Below are 17,631 nucleotides of genomic sequence, written 5' to 3'. Positions count from 1 at the left end.
ATTAATGAATTGTAATTGGAATATTGCATTTCCTATTTTTCACATATTTTAAGTATTTTGGCTACAAACACCTGAATGACTTGATAGCGCTGAAACATCCCAAAACGATATGACTGCATGAAGTAAAAGAGCAGCTTGTAACCTCTCACAGTTAAAACATAATCTAGTGCTCATATAATATTCAATATGTATTTTCGTCGCTCCAGACTTACCTTTTTACCGTTTACCAAAACTTAACCAATACAACGTCCTTTTGATCGGCAATTCAAAGCCATGCTTTTTCGTTGAGCCCAATCCGAAATTGAATCTTCAACGTGTGTCTATGGGATATGTAACATTTTTTATAGAAAAACAATAAGCATAAATAACAGTTTTTTAGCAAAGTTTGGTGATAGTTTCTTAGCTAGTTTTCAAAAAATGAAAATTTAGTAAATTATATTATTTTATGTATGAAAATTAAGTTTGATATGAGTAATTGTTTGCCTTTATTATGCTGAATTGAAATCGATTGAACTATTAAATTATGATTATAATCAATCGTCTTTATTTATTATTAAAATATTTACGATTTTATAACCATGATAGAGTTTATTAGAAAATTTGTGGCTTATCATCCATCATTTGGCGCTTATCGCTCCGTTTTGATTCCACAATCAGAGTTGAGTTATTTTTCATACCTCCAAGAAAATTCATATCACTTATGTATCAAATACTTATCATCAATAATTCAGAAAATTTATACTTCCGGTCTTAAAGCTTTGATTAAAATATTATTTTTGAAAAATGATGCCTTTTTTAAGAGTATATTTCTTGTAGTCTGTAAAGTTTCATTGTTTCTCAAAACAAACAATATATAATTTTAAAATTCTATCTTTTTCATTTCTAACAGAATTCACCATCAAGTGTCGTCTGCGAAACCGTTATTGTGCTAGAATTAGTTTTAGAAAGATTCCATTCTAATCCGTTTATAAAACAGAATAATTATTGAAAGAAATGGAATTAAGGATAACATTAAAACATAAAATTATTTTGAATATATTTTATTTCAAAAAAGACCTGTAAAAAAGATAGGAAAAAATTATAGTGTTGTGTTGTCGCTCTTTGAAATTAATCGAAGTGAATCTAAATTGTGAAATGATACTATTAACGATTGTAATGGCATGAAAATGAAAAATAAAACACAAATAAATAATAAAACAAAAACTTAGGAAAAAAAAACAACGTAAAAATAAAAATTTTGAAAATAAAAGTTCCACATCACACTTATTTTTTTAAAAACTACTTGAATGAATCGAGAACAAATTGGCAAAAACAAAGTAAGGAAGAGCTGAGCAACACCAACCACGAACACTTCATAAAAAAAATATAGGCACAAAGGATTTTTTAAATTAATCAACAAGGATATTCATAAAGATGTTTTATATTTGTCACATATCACTGCACATTCACATCAAACAGGATTCCCCAAAATGTATTTGAACAATATTTAAAAAAACGGAACAACATTTTGATTGAGAACAGATTCACTGAACAGAACCAACACTTAAACACATTTTCTGTTTGTTACTTATTTTATATTATTGCTCAAATCAAGTATGGAAAACATTTTTTTACTGGTTTTATACAATATTTAAAACACTGAAATAATGCACATTTACACAAAATATAGAGCGCAATTATCACTAACAAAAATACTGAATACTTGAAATATTTTTTTTTTTATTACACAGCAAGAAATCTCAAAATTTCTTATTTTCAAATGCTGTTACGATTGGACACAATGTTACACTAACTTTTAATGAAATCAACAAAGCACCTCAGTCATTGTTTTCAACAAAAAATTAATCATTACAACCAAATATTAATTAAAGAACGAATTAAATTTTACAGAATACCCCTGGAAGAACTATTTCCCAATTAAAAATAATAAAATTGCTTCCGCCTCGATATTAACTATTTAAAGTAGCACTTGCCATCTAGTTCGGCTCAAGGTTCGTACATAGAATTTCGAATAGTACTTGTTTTTAGCAATGTTCGCAATTTTTTATTCAAGTGAGTACATTCGGAGAATTAATCAGACTTATTTTTGCAAATGTCACGAGACTTTTCTTCGGATCTTAGTTCGGAATAAATGCTGTTTGTCTTTTCGGAGAGTAAAATGTAACGCTTCTAGGTCACATTTGGAGATCTCCAGTTAGAGCAGTGAACAGAATCTTTTACATTGAATAATTACCAAAGTTTATTGAACCACGAAGAATATTACCACCAGCAACTGACGGTGAAAAGAGAAAGTTTTCAGAAATCGCTGATATATCGATACATGTTATCGAGCACCAGTGAATCCACTCGTCCGAGATTGTATTATTCAAAATATGCAAGTATCAGTTACTTCTTGAGAGAAATTCCATCATGAAAGATTTAGATTTTTCTGCTTAGTCAAAGGCAAACAAAAAATTTGCATTAAAAGAATTTGATATAAGGACTAGTCTTGGTGTTAGGGAACTGCGTTTGTGAACCCCTTCATATACTTTATGTGGAACTCCATAGCATTATTACACCGCGCCACGAAAGAGAAGCTCAAATTTGGAATTATTAATAAAAATTACCTCTTCTAAATGTCTTTTATAAATTCGGAGTATTCTGTAAATACGATTTAAAAAATTTTAGCAATATAAAACGCTTTAATTAAAACTTAGTGTAATTTCGAATGAGGCACTCATTAAGAACTAAACACTGATCAATAAAACCTATTCAAGTAAAAAATAAATTTGGAAAATAAATTTTTATGATCACTATTTTAAAAAAGAACTCTAACAAAAATTCACTAAATTATTGTATAAAATTCACAAATTACAAAACACAACGAAATGTGAGAGGGTGGGGTTGGGGAATCCTGAATGATTGAACTAAATACACTCACTTTGTGATATACACCACTATAGACCACATATTTTATACACCAAAGATATTACAAAACCAGAACGTTCAATAGTTTTTTTTTTCATCACAATACATTTTTTTTTTTTTGTAGTCACTTTTTTACTACACTCTGGTGCACTGGCACTGCACATTGTGACAGTTCTCAAAAGAATTATTGAACTGAGTTATCATTAATACCTAATTTACATACAATGAATTCTTTCGAAGTCTCAAATTTTTATTTGGAAACTTAACTTTTTAGCATGAGTTTATAGGTCATTGAGGTCGTTTTTTAACGACTACGTTTAATTGAATAGAATAGTCGATTCGTTTTTTCAAATTTTAAAAATTACAATAAAATATCATATTTGAGTTCCAATGATTTCCCGGAAATGAAACACTGTTAATTTTCAGAAGTTCTGTCAATGGTAAACATATTTTTAATTGCATACTTAAAGATTTTCAAAATTAATTCAAATACTATTTTTGCATTTATTTTGGTAATTCTGAAAAAATGCATCCATTAGGGTGGCACATTTAAGTATTTTTGAAAATTGAAAAAATCTACACATTAGCTGCGGTTTGGTCGAAAGAGTTCACACTAATCAAACTGAGCCATTTCAAAATATTTGGAAAGAATTATCGATGTATGAGGTGCTAAATGCTTGGAAATAGCTCAGTTTGTGAGCTAACTGAATGTCATATCGGCCAAAATAGAATCATTGAAACAAAGTGAGTTCCACGTTTGTCTTCCTCCAGATTAGCTATTTTTGAAATCTGATAACTTTTCAGGTTTTCTAGGTTAATCACCATTTAGTTTTTAGACAAAACCTCTGATAAATTACATAGTACAAAAATTCCTGTAATATTTTAGAAAAAATATTTCTTACCAAAAATCGTTTTGATGATTGGCTATGAAAACCCCCATACTATATTCCATTTTCCAAATGTTCCTGTTGTATCTCTAAGGAAATTATAAATGGATTTGTCAAAAATATTAACAATTCTTCAGTAGTGCTCAAGAAATAAGTTCCTGAAAAATTCCTGGATGATATTCATCCTGATTTTAACTTATGTATAGAAAAACTTTTTTTTTTCAAATTCAAATCAACTATTTTATTCAGTTATCAAAGGGACATCATGGATTGATGAACTGTGACCTAAAAAATCATCTTAAAAATTTTAAAGAAAAATAACTTAATCATCTACTTAAAAACTAATATCAAAAATTGTTAGTTAGGTAAAAAAATTGCAGAAAAGAAAAAACATTAACTGAAATTTAGGTAATTCATTTTTTTTAAATTATACGTATAAATACCTAATCCGTAAATTTTTGAATCTAATCGAGTATTATTAAATTATTATTAATAAAAATTTAATTCAAGAAAATTCAATAAAAATTTGAGACTTTTAACAAGGCTTTCTTATTAAAAAATTATTACAAAAGCTATAAAAATTTTTGTAGATATTTCTTTGAAATAAATCCCAGTATATTGTTTACACTATTCAACTAGGTCACGGCCAAATGATCTTTGAATTATTACTACTCAACAGAATTATTAGGCCATTTTTTTCGACAGTGTAAACATTAAAGAAAAAATAATTTTAAAAAAATTAGAGAACCTTACCCATTTTGAAACAAAGAACTATTAGTTTTCAATGAATTTCGGTGAAAAAGTTGCTTTTTATGATGAATAGAATTATTTACACTTTGCGATTGAATAAATTCTGAAATAAGCTTATAGTCCAGTCATTTCAACTTTGATACCAACATTTTAAGCTCATTGAAAACGGTGAGAAAATTTTCTTAAACACGTCAGTCAATTGTGGCAATATACGAGTGCTTCAAACATGAAAGGATTATTTGTCGTTGTAATTCCCAAAGCTACAAAATGTCTTTAAAAGTAGAAAATAATAAATATTTTTTATTAATTTAATAATTGTAAGTATGGAAGATAGGAATTATTAACACAATAATTTTTTTTTACGAGAAAATGGCCGAAAAATACCTTTTGGAAATGTATTTTTCACTCTCCTGTCTTGATCGCAGCATCAGCGTACAAAGCACTAATTAAACGTAGCATGCGAGAATTCCCTCAAATTTCAATTGCTTTGAAAAAATTTAAATTCATTTCAAAGTTGAAATGGCTGAACTATATAATGATTATAAAATTTTTGGGGAAATATTGGAACCAACCTGTAAGTAAAAAAACATGCTAAATATAAGAGAAAGCCTCGTGTACATCTAAAGACTATATCACTAAGGTTATTCAAATTATGACCTAGATTATGACATAAAATAGTTAAATTCATATTAATAATATGTATAATTACTTAAATTCACCACTGATAATCACTGCAACATTTTTATGCGGTACCCCCGCGCACAACCACTATCACTAAATGATCTTCTCGTAAACCTTCATCGGATAAATTTGGACATGTTCGTTTTAGTAGCTCTGTTGAGAATGCACATGGGGGAAATGAATACAATACACCCGTGGCTTCTGTTTCCTTATTCAATAATGATATAACGCCAGCTGCTTCTTTTGTTTTTAAATATGATACAAGATTACGTAACGGTCGTGTTTGTACACTTGAATCATCGTTTGATACAGATGCTGTTGAACCAGCCAAACCCAAAAATATGGCATGTGAACTGGATGTGGCAATGCGTTTTTGTACATCCTCTAATTTAGGTTGATCTAAACGCAATCGTTGTGTTATGCGCAACTGGTGTTTACCATCTTCATCTTTCATTAAACCTTCAACAATATCTGTATCACCGTCAGTTAAATGGAACTTCGCTGGGAATAATGAATTTTTTAATACGAGTGCACCTTGCCAAATTGTGGTACATTTTCGTGCTACTTCTGGTAATGTTCTACTCGATGCTAAAAGACCTGCACGTCTACTACCACCGTCTGAATCACTATCTAAAGATCTACGTGGAGATCGGGATCTTGATCTATCAACTCCAGGTTCTCTGGAGCCAGATCGTCGTATTCTACTACCTGGTTCATACTCTAAATCGACAGGAACACGTCTACCACCAGTCCATTCTTCTTCCCTAACATACGAATCACCAGGATACCCTGTACGATATGTACCACGTCGAACTCCACCTCTTTCAACCCAAGGAGCTCCTCCACGTCCTCTATAGGTACGTGGTGGTCCGTACGTATATTCACCTTCTGGGTAAGTTCCTTCATAAGGTTCGTATTCAACAACACGCGGTCTAAACTCAGCTCCTTCTGCATCGGCATGTGGTGGATATGGAGCTTTGCGGGGGAATGCAACTCCGGGTGGAGTAACATCTGCAAAATCTACACGCAGGCGTCTTTCAGGACCACCTAGGGGGAAACCACGCATTTCTTTGACAGCAGCTTGAGCCGCATCAATCGAATCGTATAAAATATATGCCTGGTTATCACCTTTGGCATAATCAATTTTTTTAATCGCCCCAAAACGATCAAATTCTCTTTCTAATTGTGGTATTGATGTCCAATGTCCTAGACCTCCCACCCAAATACGTGTTGTTGGTGTAGCTTTTCCATAACCAATTTTACATTGAAATTTACCAATATATTGCCCTGATAATTCAACTTTGGCATGGTGAGCCATATCTAATGTTTGAAAACGTACAAACGCAAATGCATTACCTGTTCCTGGAGGTGGTCTTTTAATGTCAATATCTTCAACCAAACCATACCGTCCAAATATTCGTCTCAATTCTTCTTCCGTGATATTTATTTCAAGATTACCCGCGAATAATGTTCGAGTAGCCAAAGGATCATCTTCAGGTTGTACGTGATGTAGGTAATTTGGAAATTTATCCTTCTTATTTTCAACTTTTTCAAATGGAGGATGTGGTTTAAAGCCACTATGAACTATATGACGTGGTGGTCCATAATGATGTGGTGGTCCAGGTGCCAAATGTGGAGGTCCATGATGTATTGGAGGTCGTGGTATATACTCATGATGTGGTGGTGGTATACCTTCGCGTCTAAATTCACGGTGTGGGGGTACACCAGGTGGAGGGCCATATCCTCTTTCATACCGTTCAACTGGACGAAGTCGTTCTGGTCCAGGTGATCTAGCATAATAATGCCGTTCATATTCAGGACTGATTGATCGTGGACGAGCTCTGTACACTTCGGTAGGAGCTCGTTCATAAACAGGTTCAACCAATGCAACTTTATCAAATAAAATAATTCTTGGCTTACTATGTTTAGCTTCACGAGCATCTTCAGCACTTCTAAAACACACATAAGCCACTCGTTCATCTAAATCATGAGAAATACGTATACTTAAATCACCAAATTTTTTATATTCTCGATATAATGTATCTTTAATTAATTCATCACTTGCTTTCGGATGTAAAGCACTCACGCACAAAACTTTATATGAATAGGGCCTTTCAGCAACTTCACGTGGTCGAATATATTCATCCCGATGTGGCGATATATACCGCGGTCTTGGACTTGGTGAACGGGCGCGGCTTGCCCGACGCCTAATTCTTTCTGGAGTAATTCTTTCATCAGAACTATCGTCGTAACGTCCCATACTTGAACGAGATCTTTTGCTACGTGGTGGCGTATCACGATCACTACTTCTTTTCATGCTATTGTGAATTTTCACAGTTATTTTTTGCCTTTCACCGCGCGCGGCCCCGATCATCAACGTTTCTATATCACATTCACAAAATTACAAAATGGTGGATTTTATAAAGTCATCAACTTTGTAGCATCTAATATCGTTTGGCGTTCTCATTCACTACATAGTTCAAGTAATATCCTACTTCCGTTTTAAATTTGCAATTATTTTTAATATTTAACATTTATAATTATTAAGAAAAATATTTTTATTATTTTATTACATTATTTTTATTTAGTTTAATAATTTATAAACAATTAATAATACATTAATAAAAATATTTACACACGATTTTTTAATGTCTAAAAAAAGGCGCGATATTTAAAATACTATCTCCATATTCAATTTCCATAAAACATATTTTATTTTAAAATATTTTTTATATTAACAAGGAATGCTAATTAAAAGTTTTTAACAATTATTTATAAGTAATTATTGCAGTAGTTTAATTTTATTGGTTTAAAATTTTTCACATAAAATGTTTTTTTAATGAACTGAGTACTTCCACATTGTAATAAAATATACCTTCTTAACTAAATTTTTTTTTCAGAAATAATTATAAAACTTAAATATATTTTAGCATGTCCATAACACAGCGTGTTCAAGTTAGTAAGAGATAAATTAATTTAAAAAATAATAATTTGTTTCGATTTCACACAAATAATACATTTGTAATTTTCGCTAACCTTAATCTTAATTAAATTAAATTTTCTTTTTAGCAATGGGCAACATTTACAAGGATATGGCATTTATATGATGCTACATGGCAAAATCCTTTTGAATCCGCACAATTAATAAAAAAGCATTTACAAGGATTACATAAACCAATTTACCATCCTTTAAGTAAGTACACATATAAAAAGTACAGAATTCTCGGTAAAGTAATTAATACGACTAGAAAGCTTATGAAAAACATTGTTTTTTTGATTTAAGATGACTGTGGAGATCATGTTGTAGTCATAAACACTAAAGAAATAGCCTTGCCTGGAAATGAATGGCAAAAACGTGTTTACTTCCATCATACCGGATATCCAGGTGGTGCTACTTGGACTCTAGCTTGGGAATTACATGATAAGGATCCAACAATGGTAAATTGGGATTTATATATGTTCATTACAATGTCCAATTGTGGATACGTAATTTTACAGTGAATCTAGATTGGACAAATTTTTGTCATCAAACTCAAAGTGATCTAGGATACTTTCTTATGCCCATGTTTTTTTTCAATGCATTTCTTGAAAAAAAAATTGAAATTTGTGGTGATGCATTTTCTAAACTCTTATTGATAATGCATATACTGTAGGAAATGAAGCATTTGACCCAAGAATTCTCTGCTCGTCAGTAGATTTTTATGGGAGCTGGTGGAAAATGTTTGTCTGAGTGTATTATATACTTACATTAAAAAATTTCTACGAGACTACTTGATTATGCAATTTTTTAGATATTAAAAAAAGCCGTTTATAATAGTATGGATGGGAATTTACAACGTCGTTATACAATGCAAAGATTACACCTGTTTCCAGATGACAAAGTACCAACAGATATATTGGAAAACATTAGCAATCAATTACGACAATTAAGACCAGTACCGAAACGTCTCGATAAATATTCACCAGACGAAGTTGAAAAATTCCCAAAAATTATGAATTGGCCAAGTGATTATATTCTACGATAGCGAGATAACTGTTTAAAATAAGTTCTGTAAATTATGTAGATTAAATATACGAATTAAAATTATTACCAAATTTTATTCAATTGGGTGATATATATTAGCATTATATTCCACAAAACTTTTGAAAAAATGGCGTTTTCAGGATTATTGCTGCAAATAAGTACAATAAAAACAAAATTGGTAAAAAATTTCAAGCTTCAAGAAGCTTCTTTTGTCTGTAGTTATATGGGACATCCTGTATAAAATAATGATGGACAAGCAATTCAATTTTAAAATTATTTATTTAATATGCTTAGAAAAATTATAATATAAAATAGCTTTTATAAAGTATTGCTACTTAAATGCATAATTCTAGCAACAGTTTTAGCTGCTACTAACATCATCTCATCTTTATGTTGATAAAAATTATCGATTGCTTCTTTACGTGTGGTCTCATTTTTATAAAGTTCTCTATAAATTGGATTTAAATATTTCATTCGTCCTTGAGAATTCACAAAGTTAAGTGCTGCTTTAAGTTTTGTAAAATCACCACCACGTAAACATAAACGTAACCAACGTAATTTTGTTTCGAAATTATTATTCGAATCAAATTTATATAATTCATTCAAAGTGTTTAATGTTTTCATTGAAAGTGGTTCTTTTTCTAAGAGTTGATTCAAAAATTGTAATACTTCAATTGTGGAATATTTTGATATGTCTTTTTCAGTAATTGAAGTTATTTCATTACTGTTATTAAATGCTATCCATTGATTTGTTAATGAATTAATTTTATTCATTAACGAAGCATCTAAATCAGGAACTTTTGGTGGCATTCCAGGAGAATATAACCAAGTTTGCCAATCAATTTTTTCATGTATTTCTTTCGAAGGGAAATATTCCAAGAATAAATTTTTAAAGTCATCCGTATTTATCGATTTATATGAAAATATTTTAATATAATGTTTTAAAAATTCTTCAAATTTATCTAAAATTAGAATAAGATTATTAGAGCTTTTGAACTGAATAAGAAAGTGTCTCAGAATGACCGTACAAAGTTAATAAAATTTGAAAAGTGAAGAAGTCAAAGACAATATTTTTTTCTTTGGATTTGAAATTTTCACGTGAAATATAACATATGAAAATTACCTTCTCCACCAACGCATTGTTCAAGATAACGTAAAAACAATGATCCTTTCTCATAAGGTACTCTACTAAAAGCTTCATCAGGATGTAATCCTTTTAAATCTGGTACAAGTTTTGTCAAGGGACTGTCGTCTCCCATTTGTGTTATCTAAAATACAAGAAAAAAAATTTGTAAGATGTTCTTGAATTTTTTTAAGAGTCAAATTACAGTGTCTCGTAGTTCAACATAGCCGACTAATGTTTGTAAATCTCTCATTCGTGACCCTTGCATTTTACCAATAATTTTTCGTTCCACAAATGTAGTAAAACCTTCATTTAACCAGAAATTTTCAAAATTACCATTGGTTACTAAATTTCCAGTCCAGCTGTGAGAAATTTCATGAGCAATTACATCTACCAATGAACGATCACCAACCTACAATTTTTAAAGAAAATCAAATTAAATTCAAGAGTTGCAGAAAATAATAAGTTATGAGAAGTAGTCTCTATGGCGTGAGACATAGACTTAGTCCAACAAAATTGATTTACCAAAAGCGTTGGAGTAATGAAAGTTAAACAAGGATTTTCCATTCCACCATATGGGAATGAAGGTGGTAAAACCAACATATCGTATATACCCCAAACATAAGCACCACATATAGATTCAGCTGTTTTTAACATTTGTTCTGCTTCGGCAAATTCATAGGCAGCTTTATCAACAATCTCTTTTTCTGCCCAAACTTCTGAGCGTGGTCCTACTCTTCGTGATTCAAGTGCTCCAACTGCAATAGCAATTAAATATGTTGGCATCGGTACAGGTTGGTTGAATAAGTATAAACGATTGCCATCAGGTAAATCTATATGATTTCCAACTCTAAGAGCACTCATTAAAGCTGTTAACTCTTTTGGTACACGAACCTAAATGAAAATTAATCGAATTAATTTTTTACATTTATCTATAATAAAATCAAAACTTACATCTGCTGAATAAGGAACTTTGATTCCGGGTGTATCTTGACAGGGAATGATTGATCGCATTTCTGTAGGCTATAAAAATAATTAGAACCATGAAGCAAGAACATTATGATAGCTAATAAATCAGTAAATCAATCTAGTTTTTGAATTAATTAAATGTTGAATGAAATTTGTTCTTCGTTTGATTATGGGGTACAATATTACCTGCCCTTGACTGAACATGAAAGGATGTTTTTTCCCTGATGTTTGTTTCGGATTGAGCCATTGTAAACCACTTGATTTGGGTGATGTTTCGTATCCAATTACAAGTTCAAAACTTTAAAAAAAAAATAATTAAAAATGGTCAAATCATTCAAGAAATATGTGTACCTTTCTAGGCAATTTTCGATATTAATCGATAGTTTAGTTCCAATGTCGGCAACAGTCTCACCAATTACGTATTTCAGATCAGCTCCTGTTACTTTATCATAGATATAAAAAATGGTTAGACCTTTTATATCCAAAATCTAAAATAATTTAATATCAATTTTATTGTTCATATACAATTATACCATGTATTATACAACTATTTTTTATTTATTTACCATTTCTTTTACATCAGGAACATTCTTTTTTCCTTTCAAATTAACAACTCCCGTTATTGTTTCTCGTTCGAAGTTTACACTTAAGCTTAGATGCAAGTGTAATGTCGTAGCTAAATCTGAAATAAAATTGGAAAATTAGATAGTTGTTCAGTTAGAAGATTTCTAATTAAAAAACATTAATTACCTGGCCTCGAAAAGGATGATGGATCGTTAGGGCTAAGACTTTGAGCCATTTTTAGAAGTACAAATATTTGAAGAAATATAAAATATTTGGAACGGTATGAAAGCCAATTAATCTTCACTAAACTTTTATCTATAATTAAAATACTCGTGATATGATAATTAAGTAATTATAATTATAATTTATAAATGATAACAACAAGTTTGAACACCTTAAACTGATGTTTTGATTGTATTAGTACAGTTTCTAGTTGAAATGGAAAGGAGACTTAAGTAATTTATTTAATAACAAAAAAAGAAGAATATGTGGCTAAATAAAACCGGCTTAATAAACATATGTCAAAAATGACATATTCGACAGTGAAATTTCAAAAATATGAACAGATAACTTCTTATTTATTCTTCATGCTTTAAAAAAGTTCAAAATCATCGTTAGATTTATTAGGTTTGTGCCATGTTGGTGGTTTATTTTCGAATCAAGAGGTGTTTACATTATAAATTGGACAAATAATTTTGTACAATTTCATCGACATCTTTAGCTGTAGAATATTCTTAACATATTCTTTTTTTCTGAACATTGCTTAAAACGTATTCAAAATGAGAAACCTGTAGTATTAGATTACTTCTTGTTCTTATTTATTGTTCATCCTTCTTAAAAATTAAAAATCATCATTAGATTTATTAGGTTTGTGCCATGTTGATGGTCTATTTTGAAACTAAGGGGGTGCTTGCATTACCAAAGAAATTGGTAAAAGTTCTTTGACCAATTTCATCGACATCATTAGCTGTAGAATATTTTAGTTTGTCAACATATTGTTTTTTCTGAACATTGTTGAAAAGTGCATTCAAAACAAGAAACGTGTAATATTAGCTTAATATATTAGTGTCCATGATTCAGAGTTAAGATGGAATAATGCAACTATGCGAAGCGGAATGTTTCATTATAAATTGATTAATTCTTAATTATCCGTTACATTTACTGCGCTGGTCCAAGAGTAGAGCAAGTGGAGCAGGCGCTCTAGGCACCAGCTAGCAAGGTACACCAAAATACCAAATGCGAAAAACAATTTCGCATTTTAAGTATTCAAGTGTTGATTATTGAAATACAAGTTAATTTTTGGAAAAAAAGGCACCGAAAGACGATCTCGCTCTTCCTTGATTTGGCGGTTAGGGACGGTGCTGTTCATGTAGAACCGATTTTCATTGAGTTTGTCGACTATAGAGGAGTTGGTTGGGTTCTGAAATTTTTAGCCCTTGCCAAAGTTTTTCAGTTATCCAAGATTTCGTCCAAGCAAGGGGAGGGGGTTCATGATATCATCTTATTTTTTTTTTAGATTTTTAAGATTTGTAACATTTTATTTTGAAGTAAAAGGGTGGGTTTGAATCCGAAACCCCCCTATATTTAACCTTGACATTTACCCCTGAATCAGCCGCGTATTTATAATTATTTTTTAATAGCTAAAAATAATAATAATACGGGCGGGAAAAAAGAGAATTTTTTTTGGAAATTCGGCATTTATTTATATTTAAAAATTTTCTTACCACTAGGTTTTGATGTTTTTAATAAGCATTGTAAAAAACGTTCCGCCATAATAAGTAAATTACCTCAAATAAAGCAACTTTCAAACTAATGCAACTAAATCAAAAGTTATCAATTTGATAACCCTTGATATGACATAATAGTGAGGTCATTCAATATGACATCATATTAACATCATAAATTAAATAATTTTCAACTTTCATGTAATATTTGCCTGCTTGAGGCAAATTATGAAAAATCAGATCTGTATTCGTATTGGAACGATTTTGGCAATGCTCAAACTTTTCAATGCTCAACACTAAAAGCTGTAACTTGAAATTAATTTCTACTTTGACAACCAGGTGTCATACCACCTTTTGTCAGATCCCAATAACTCCATCTGGTGTTTTAAAAAAATATTTTCTACTGTCAAAATTGAACTACAATCATAATTCATAACAAGTGATTTTGACATAAGATTTTCGTACAGAACTACTTTCGTTTAGATTTAAAATGAAAAATGTCAGCTAATTGTATACATTTAAATTGGAAATCAGCATTATTCATATTGTTTTCGTTAATAATCAGAGGTGTTCATCATACTGGTAAATTTTCATTCGTTATTATAAAAACAATCGTTCTTTATTTAAAAGTTTTGATTTTTTTTAGATAGCTTTACTTCAACATCACCATCGTTTAATATTAACACAATAGATGATGACGATAGGGTAATGTTTGCTTTATCAAATATAGGATTAAATTCGTACCCAAACGGTGACTGCGTGAGCCGTATTTACATTAAAATAAAGTATGTTTACTGTGAACAGAATATTATCTAAGTTTTTTTTAATATTTTCTCAGATTTACTGAGGATCAATGAATGAACGTAATCACAGAGTTAATAAAAAAACCCATAAACCTGTGCTAACATTTCCGTAGCCAATATTATTCTCACGCTAATTACACAGGTCTGTGACTAAAAATCTGCATAGAATTTTTTTTACATTTTCTTATAGATTTTGACCTCCCAAAAACAGGAAAACCATTCAAAACATTCTATCACATAGGTTTTCATAGATATAATAACAACATAAACTAGTCTTAGAGTAGTATTATATAGTATTTTATAGTAATATTATATAAAAATAGTCTTAAAGTATTATTATTGCACAATAAAAATAAATTAGCTTTGCTTCCAATGGGTTATTCTGTGCATATATAAGAAAACTAACTATAACAATTTGGCCATTATCCTGGAAAGAATCAAATATCAGGACCATCAATGGATGGTTTGTGGGGACTTCAAAATATCCACGATGCTTTTGGGTCAGTAGACCTGTGTTATGTACTCTTAATTATCTGATAACGTGGGACTAACGCTAAACACACCATAGTGTTTTATAATCTTTTGGTAAAATAAATCCACAATTCCAGAGTAATTATACTTCTCTAATAACTTAATCTGCGACGCTGCACATCCGATTGCGTACGAATAACGATTTTTTTTATCAATTACTAGTAAATAATTGTGTTAAATATATTTAATATTGAGTAAAAATATTTCAGCCGGAATGTCCGAACATAGAATGTAGTAAATTGTCGTATCCTTGTATAGTTTGCGATTTAAGCACGAGCTGTATTTATGGCAGTCTGGTGAATACTACTTGTAAACCAATCAAGGAAGCTAATTGTACGGTAAGTATCATGTAATTGAAAAAATGACAAATTTTAGAAAACAAATTTAACGTAGGACGTTTTACGTTACCCGTAGTTGTTATTAATTTTATTTCATATGGTATCGAGTGGACTCTTATTAACGTTAAATACGGTGTTAGATTTTGAGATTTAGGTTGCAAACTAGTTTGCAACCTGTCGGTTTTTCAGAATTTAGAACATTCTAGTCTTCTAGTCTTGATTTGAAATTCATAGAAAATTATAATATTTCAGGGTACAAGAGAATTTTTTCGAACATATCAATGTAAATACTGCTACCAGACTGATCGTTCTGAACACACATGTCATCAACAAGCACATTGTAAATCTGTATCAACACCACGCGAATACTATCGAACAAATTGCACCGTGCATAACAATATAATATGTCTAGGAAAACGTCGTTTTTTAAAACGTGTTTTATGTAATTGGACAAGTGGTTATAAATGGAGTACAACATTAATATTGAGCATTACACTTGGTGGATTTGGTGCGGATCGATTTTATTTAGGTCACTGGCAAGAGGGTATTGGTAAACTTTTTAGTTTTGGTGGTTTAGGTGTATGGACTCTCATCGATGTACTATTAATTTCGTTACATTATTTAGGCCCCGCAGATGGCTCGTTGTACATTTAAAATATTTGATTTTAATTTAATAATATTTTATTGTGATAATTAAAGTTAATTAGTTTAACTCTCGTAAAATGAAATGTATAATTAATTTTTTGTTATTTAAGTAAATAAATTATAATATTTTTAAATATGTGTATGATATCTTTAAGAAAATATGCCATTATGTGTACATTCAAATTGTTCGCGATCCAAGAATATAAAATTTCAAAAATATTATTTTCCAAATGTAGTTGAATTTGGCACACGCAATTTGAGTATAAAAACGAAGGATCCAAGGTTGAGTCTTTGGGAAAAATTACCAAAAAATTTAGGTTTATTTTCGTTTTTTAAACCGCAGTAATTGTTGATAACATTGAATATAGGTATAGGCAACAAAATTATTATTTAAGGTTGATATTTCTCACTTTCAATTCCCGTCAAGCAGATTGCGATAGGGTAGAAACCCAGACCTTGCGATCTGTGCAAAAACTAATAGGCCGAATGAAAATTTTCAAAGCTAATTTTGTTCGTTGAGGTTTCAGCTAGAAGATTATAAGATTATTATACCATGTATATATGAAATATACATAGTATATTAAGTTTAGTCCCAAGTTTGTAACGCTTAAAAATATTGATGCTACGAAAAAATTTTTGGTGCAGGAAAATTACTCGGCCAATCGCCAAATAAACTCGATTTTTTAATTTCTTGGGTCAAAATTACCTTATAAACTGAGTTTCATCAAATTCCGAAACAAACAATTTTTTACGATTTTTTCGAATTTTTCTAAGGGTACCCCTTGAAAAAATTGCAAAAAATCGATACAAATTTATCGTCTCCAATTTCGATAAAACTCTGTATATAAGGTAATTTTGAACCAAAAAAATACAAAAATCGGTTTCATTTAACGATTGGGCGAATAATTCTCGAGATAATACCAGAAATCGATCCGAAATATCGTTTTTTTCGAAAATTACTCGGCCAATCGCCAAATAAAATCGATTTTGGAATTTCTTGAGTCAAAATTACCTTATAAACTGAGTTTCATCAAATTCCGAAACAAATAATTTTTTACGATTTTTTCTAAGGGGTCATAAGGTCATTTGGGTCTTTGCTCCGTAGGACCTATCTTGTAAACCGTTAGAGATAGAACAAAAATTTAAATGTAAAAAATGTTCCTTATAAAATATTAAACAACATTTTTTCGTAAACATCACTGTTTACCCGTGAGAGCACAAAATTGTATAGTATGTATGTTATGGTTATATCAGTTATAGTACCAGACAGAGTAATCAACACTGCCCATACATGGTATTTCGACAATTAACTCAGTCAATTATTTGTTTTCTCTTGTTTTATTATAAAAAATTATTTGCAAACAAGTCAATTGAAAAATAGCGTTTTTTAGGCATTTTTTCATCAGTATCCTAAACTGCATCATTCACGAGCTTACAAGGAAGCAACAAAAAATTTCCGCCTGAATTTGTTTAACAACTCCAGTCCCCAGGTTCTGGGCGAGTGGACTCGGCAGGTCTTTTGTGCGACTACCTCCCTCCAGAGATTAAAACAACTTTTGACCTGTAACCGAAAACAGCACGTACAATCCGTAGCTCTATACGTCTTATCATAATTATTGTTAATTTGAAGAAAAAAAAAACTAATAAATTGTACTGTTACCATTTTCAAACTTTTTATTTCTTTA

At 30.4% G+C, this 17,631-nt stretch overlaps 4 protein-coding genes across 5 annotated transcripts; 2 read left to right on the top strand and 2 right to left on the bottom strand.

Moving 5' to 3' along the window:
• Nucleotides 1-4,383: 4,383 nt before the first annotated feature.
• LOC123297542 (RNA-binding protein spenito) lies at nucleotides 4,384-7,681 on the bottom strand. The gene has a single exon (XM_044879243.1). The coding sequence runs from the start codon at nucleotides 7,597-7,599 to the stop codon at nucleotides 5,287-5,289; it is 2,313 nt and encodes a 770-aa protein (XP_044735178.1). The 5' UTR covers nucleotides 7,600-7,681; the 3' UTR covers nucleotides 4,384-5,286.
• Nucleotides 7,682-7,689: 8 nt separating this feature from the next.
• Nucleotides 7,690-9,325, top strand: LOC123297543 (39S ribosomal protein L13, mitochondrial). 2 transcript variants are annotated; one of them, XM_044879246.1, is made up of 5 exons: nucleotides 7,690-7,708; nucleotides 8,126-8,180; nucleotides 8,295-8,418; nucleotides 8,509-8,663; nucleotides 9,017-9,325. In XM_044879246.1, the coding sequence occupies exons 2-5, from the start codon at nucleotides 8,157-8,159 to the stop codon at nucleotides 9,248-9,250; spliced, it is 537 nt and encodes a 178-aa protein (XP_044735181.1). In that variant the 5' UTR covers nucleotides 7,690-7,708; nucleotides 8,126-8,156; the 3' UTR covers nucleotides 9,251-9,325. The 2 variants fall into 2 exon arrangements, with proteins under 2 accessions (XP_044735181.1, XP_044735180.1); XM_044879245.1 differs by lacking the exon at nucleotides 7,690-7,708 and having other exon boundaries at nucleotides 8,067-8,180.
• Nucleotides 9,326-9,543: 218 nt separating this feature from the next.
• Nucleotides 9,544-13,763, bottom strand: LOC123297440 (leukotriene A-4 hydrolase). The gene is made up of 10 exons (XM_044879102.1): nucleotides 13,630-13,763; nucleotides 12,092-12,220; nucleotides 11,908-12,023; nucleotides 11,693-11,829; nucleotides 11,528-11,639; nucleotides 11,327-11,395; nucleotides 10,898-11,266; nucleotides 10,578-10,784; nucleotides 10,373-10,517; nucleotides 9,544-10,211 (listed from the first exon to the last, which is right to left on the bottom strand). The coding sequence occupies exons 1-10, from the start codon at nucleotides 13,676-13,678 to the stop codon at nucleotides 9,568-9,570; spliced, it is 1,977 nt and encodes a 658-aa protein (XP_044735037.1). The 5' UTR covers nucleotides 13,679-13,763; the 3' UTR covers nucleotides 9,544-9,567.
• A 273-nt stretch (nucleotides 13,764-14,036) lies between these two features.
• On the top strand, nucleotides 14,037-15,987 carry LOC123298069 (TM2 domain-containing protein almondex). The gene is made up of 4 exons (XM_044879966.1): nucleotides 14,037-14,211; nucleotides 14,276-14,334; nucleotides 15,173-15,301; nucleotides 15,554-15,987. Exons 1-4 carry the CDS (start codon nucleotides 14,127-14,129, stop codon nucleotides 15,953-15,955), a joined length of 675 nt encoding a protein of 224 aa, XP_044735901.1. The 5' UTR covers nucleotides 14,037-14,126; the 3' UTR covers nucleotides 15,956-15,987.
• Nucleotides 15,988-17,631: the final 1,644 nt, after the last annotated feature.

This window comes from Chrysoperla carnea, chromosome 4, assembly GCF_905475395.1.
Source record: "Chrysoperla carnea chromosome 4, inChrCarn1.1, whole genome shotgun sequence".
NCBI classification, from domain to species: Eukaryota; Metazoa; Arthropoda; class Insecta; order Neuroptera; family Chrysopidae; genus Chrysoperla; species Chrysoperla carnea.
The sequence above is the reverse complement of the archived record's forward strand: the minus strand, read 5'-3'. Positions and strand labels throughout refer to the sequence as shown.

Excerpts from the sequence above, each read along its gene's own strand:
- LOC123297543 (XM_044879246.1), top strand. The coding sequence starts at position 8,157 with ATGTCCATAACACAGCGTGTTCAA. Across the intron at positions 8,181-8,294 it reads CCATAACACAGCGTGTTCAA|CAATGGGCAACATTTACAAG; the intron begins GTTAGTAAGAGA and ends TTTTCTTTTTAG. Across the intron at positions 8,419-8,508 it reads ACCAATTTACCATCCTTTAA|ATGACTGTGGAGATCATGTT; the intron begins GTAAGTACACAT and ends TTTTGATTTAAG.
- LOC123298069 (XM_044879966.1), top strand. The coding sequence starts at position 14,127 with ATGTCAGCTAATTGTATACATTTAAATTGGAAATCAGCATTATTCATA. Across the intron at positions 14,212-14,275 it reads CAGAGGTGTTCATCATACTG|ATAGCTTTACTTCAACATCA; the intron begins GTAAATTTTCAT and ends GATTTTTTTTAG. Across the intron at positions 14,335-15,172 it reads CAATAGATGATGACGATAGG|CCGGAATGTCCGAACATAGA; the intron begins GTAATGTTTGCT and ends AAAATATTTCAG.
- LOC123297542 (XM_044879243.1), bottom strand. The coding sequence starts at position 7,599 with ATGATCGGGGCCGCGCGCGGTGAAAGGCAAAAAATAACTGTGAAAATT.
- LOC123297440 (XM_044879102.1), bottom strand. The coding sequence starts at position 13,678 with ATGGCGGAACGTTTTTTACAATGCTTATTAAAAACATCAAAACCTAGT. Across the intron at positions 11,830-11,907 it reads TTCCTGATGTAAAAGAAATG|ATTTTGGATATAAAAGGTCT; the intron begins GTAAATAAATAA and ends AAATTATTTTAG. Across the intron at positions 11,640-11,692 it reads ATCGAAAATTGCCTAGAAAG|TTTTGAACTTGTAATTGGAT; the intron begins GTACACATATTT and ends TTTTTTTTAAAG.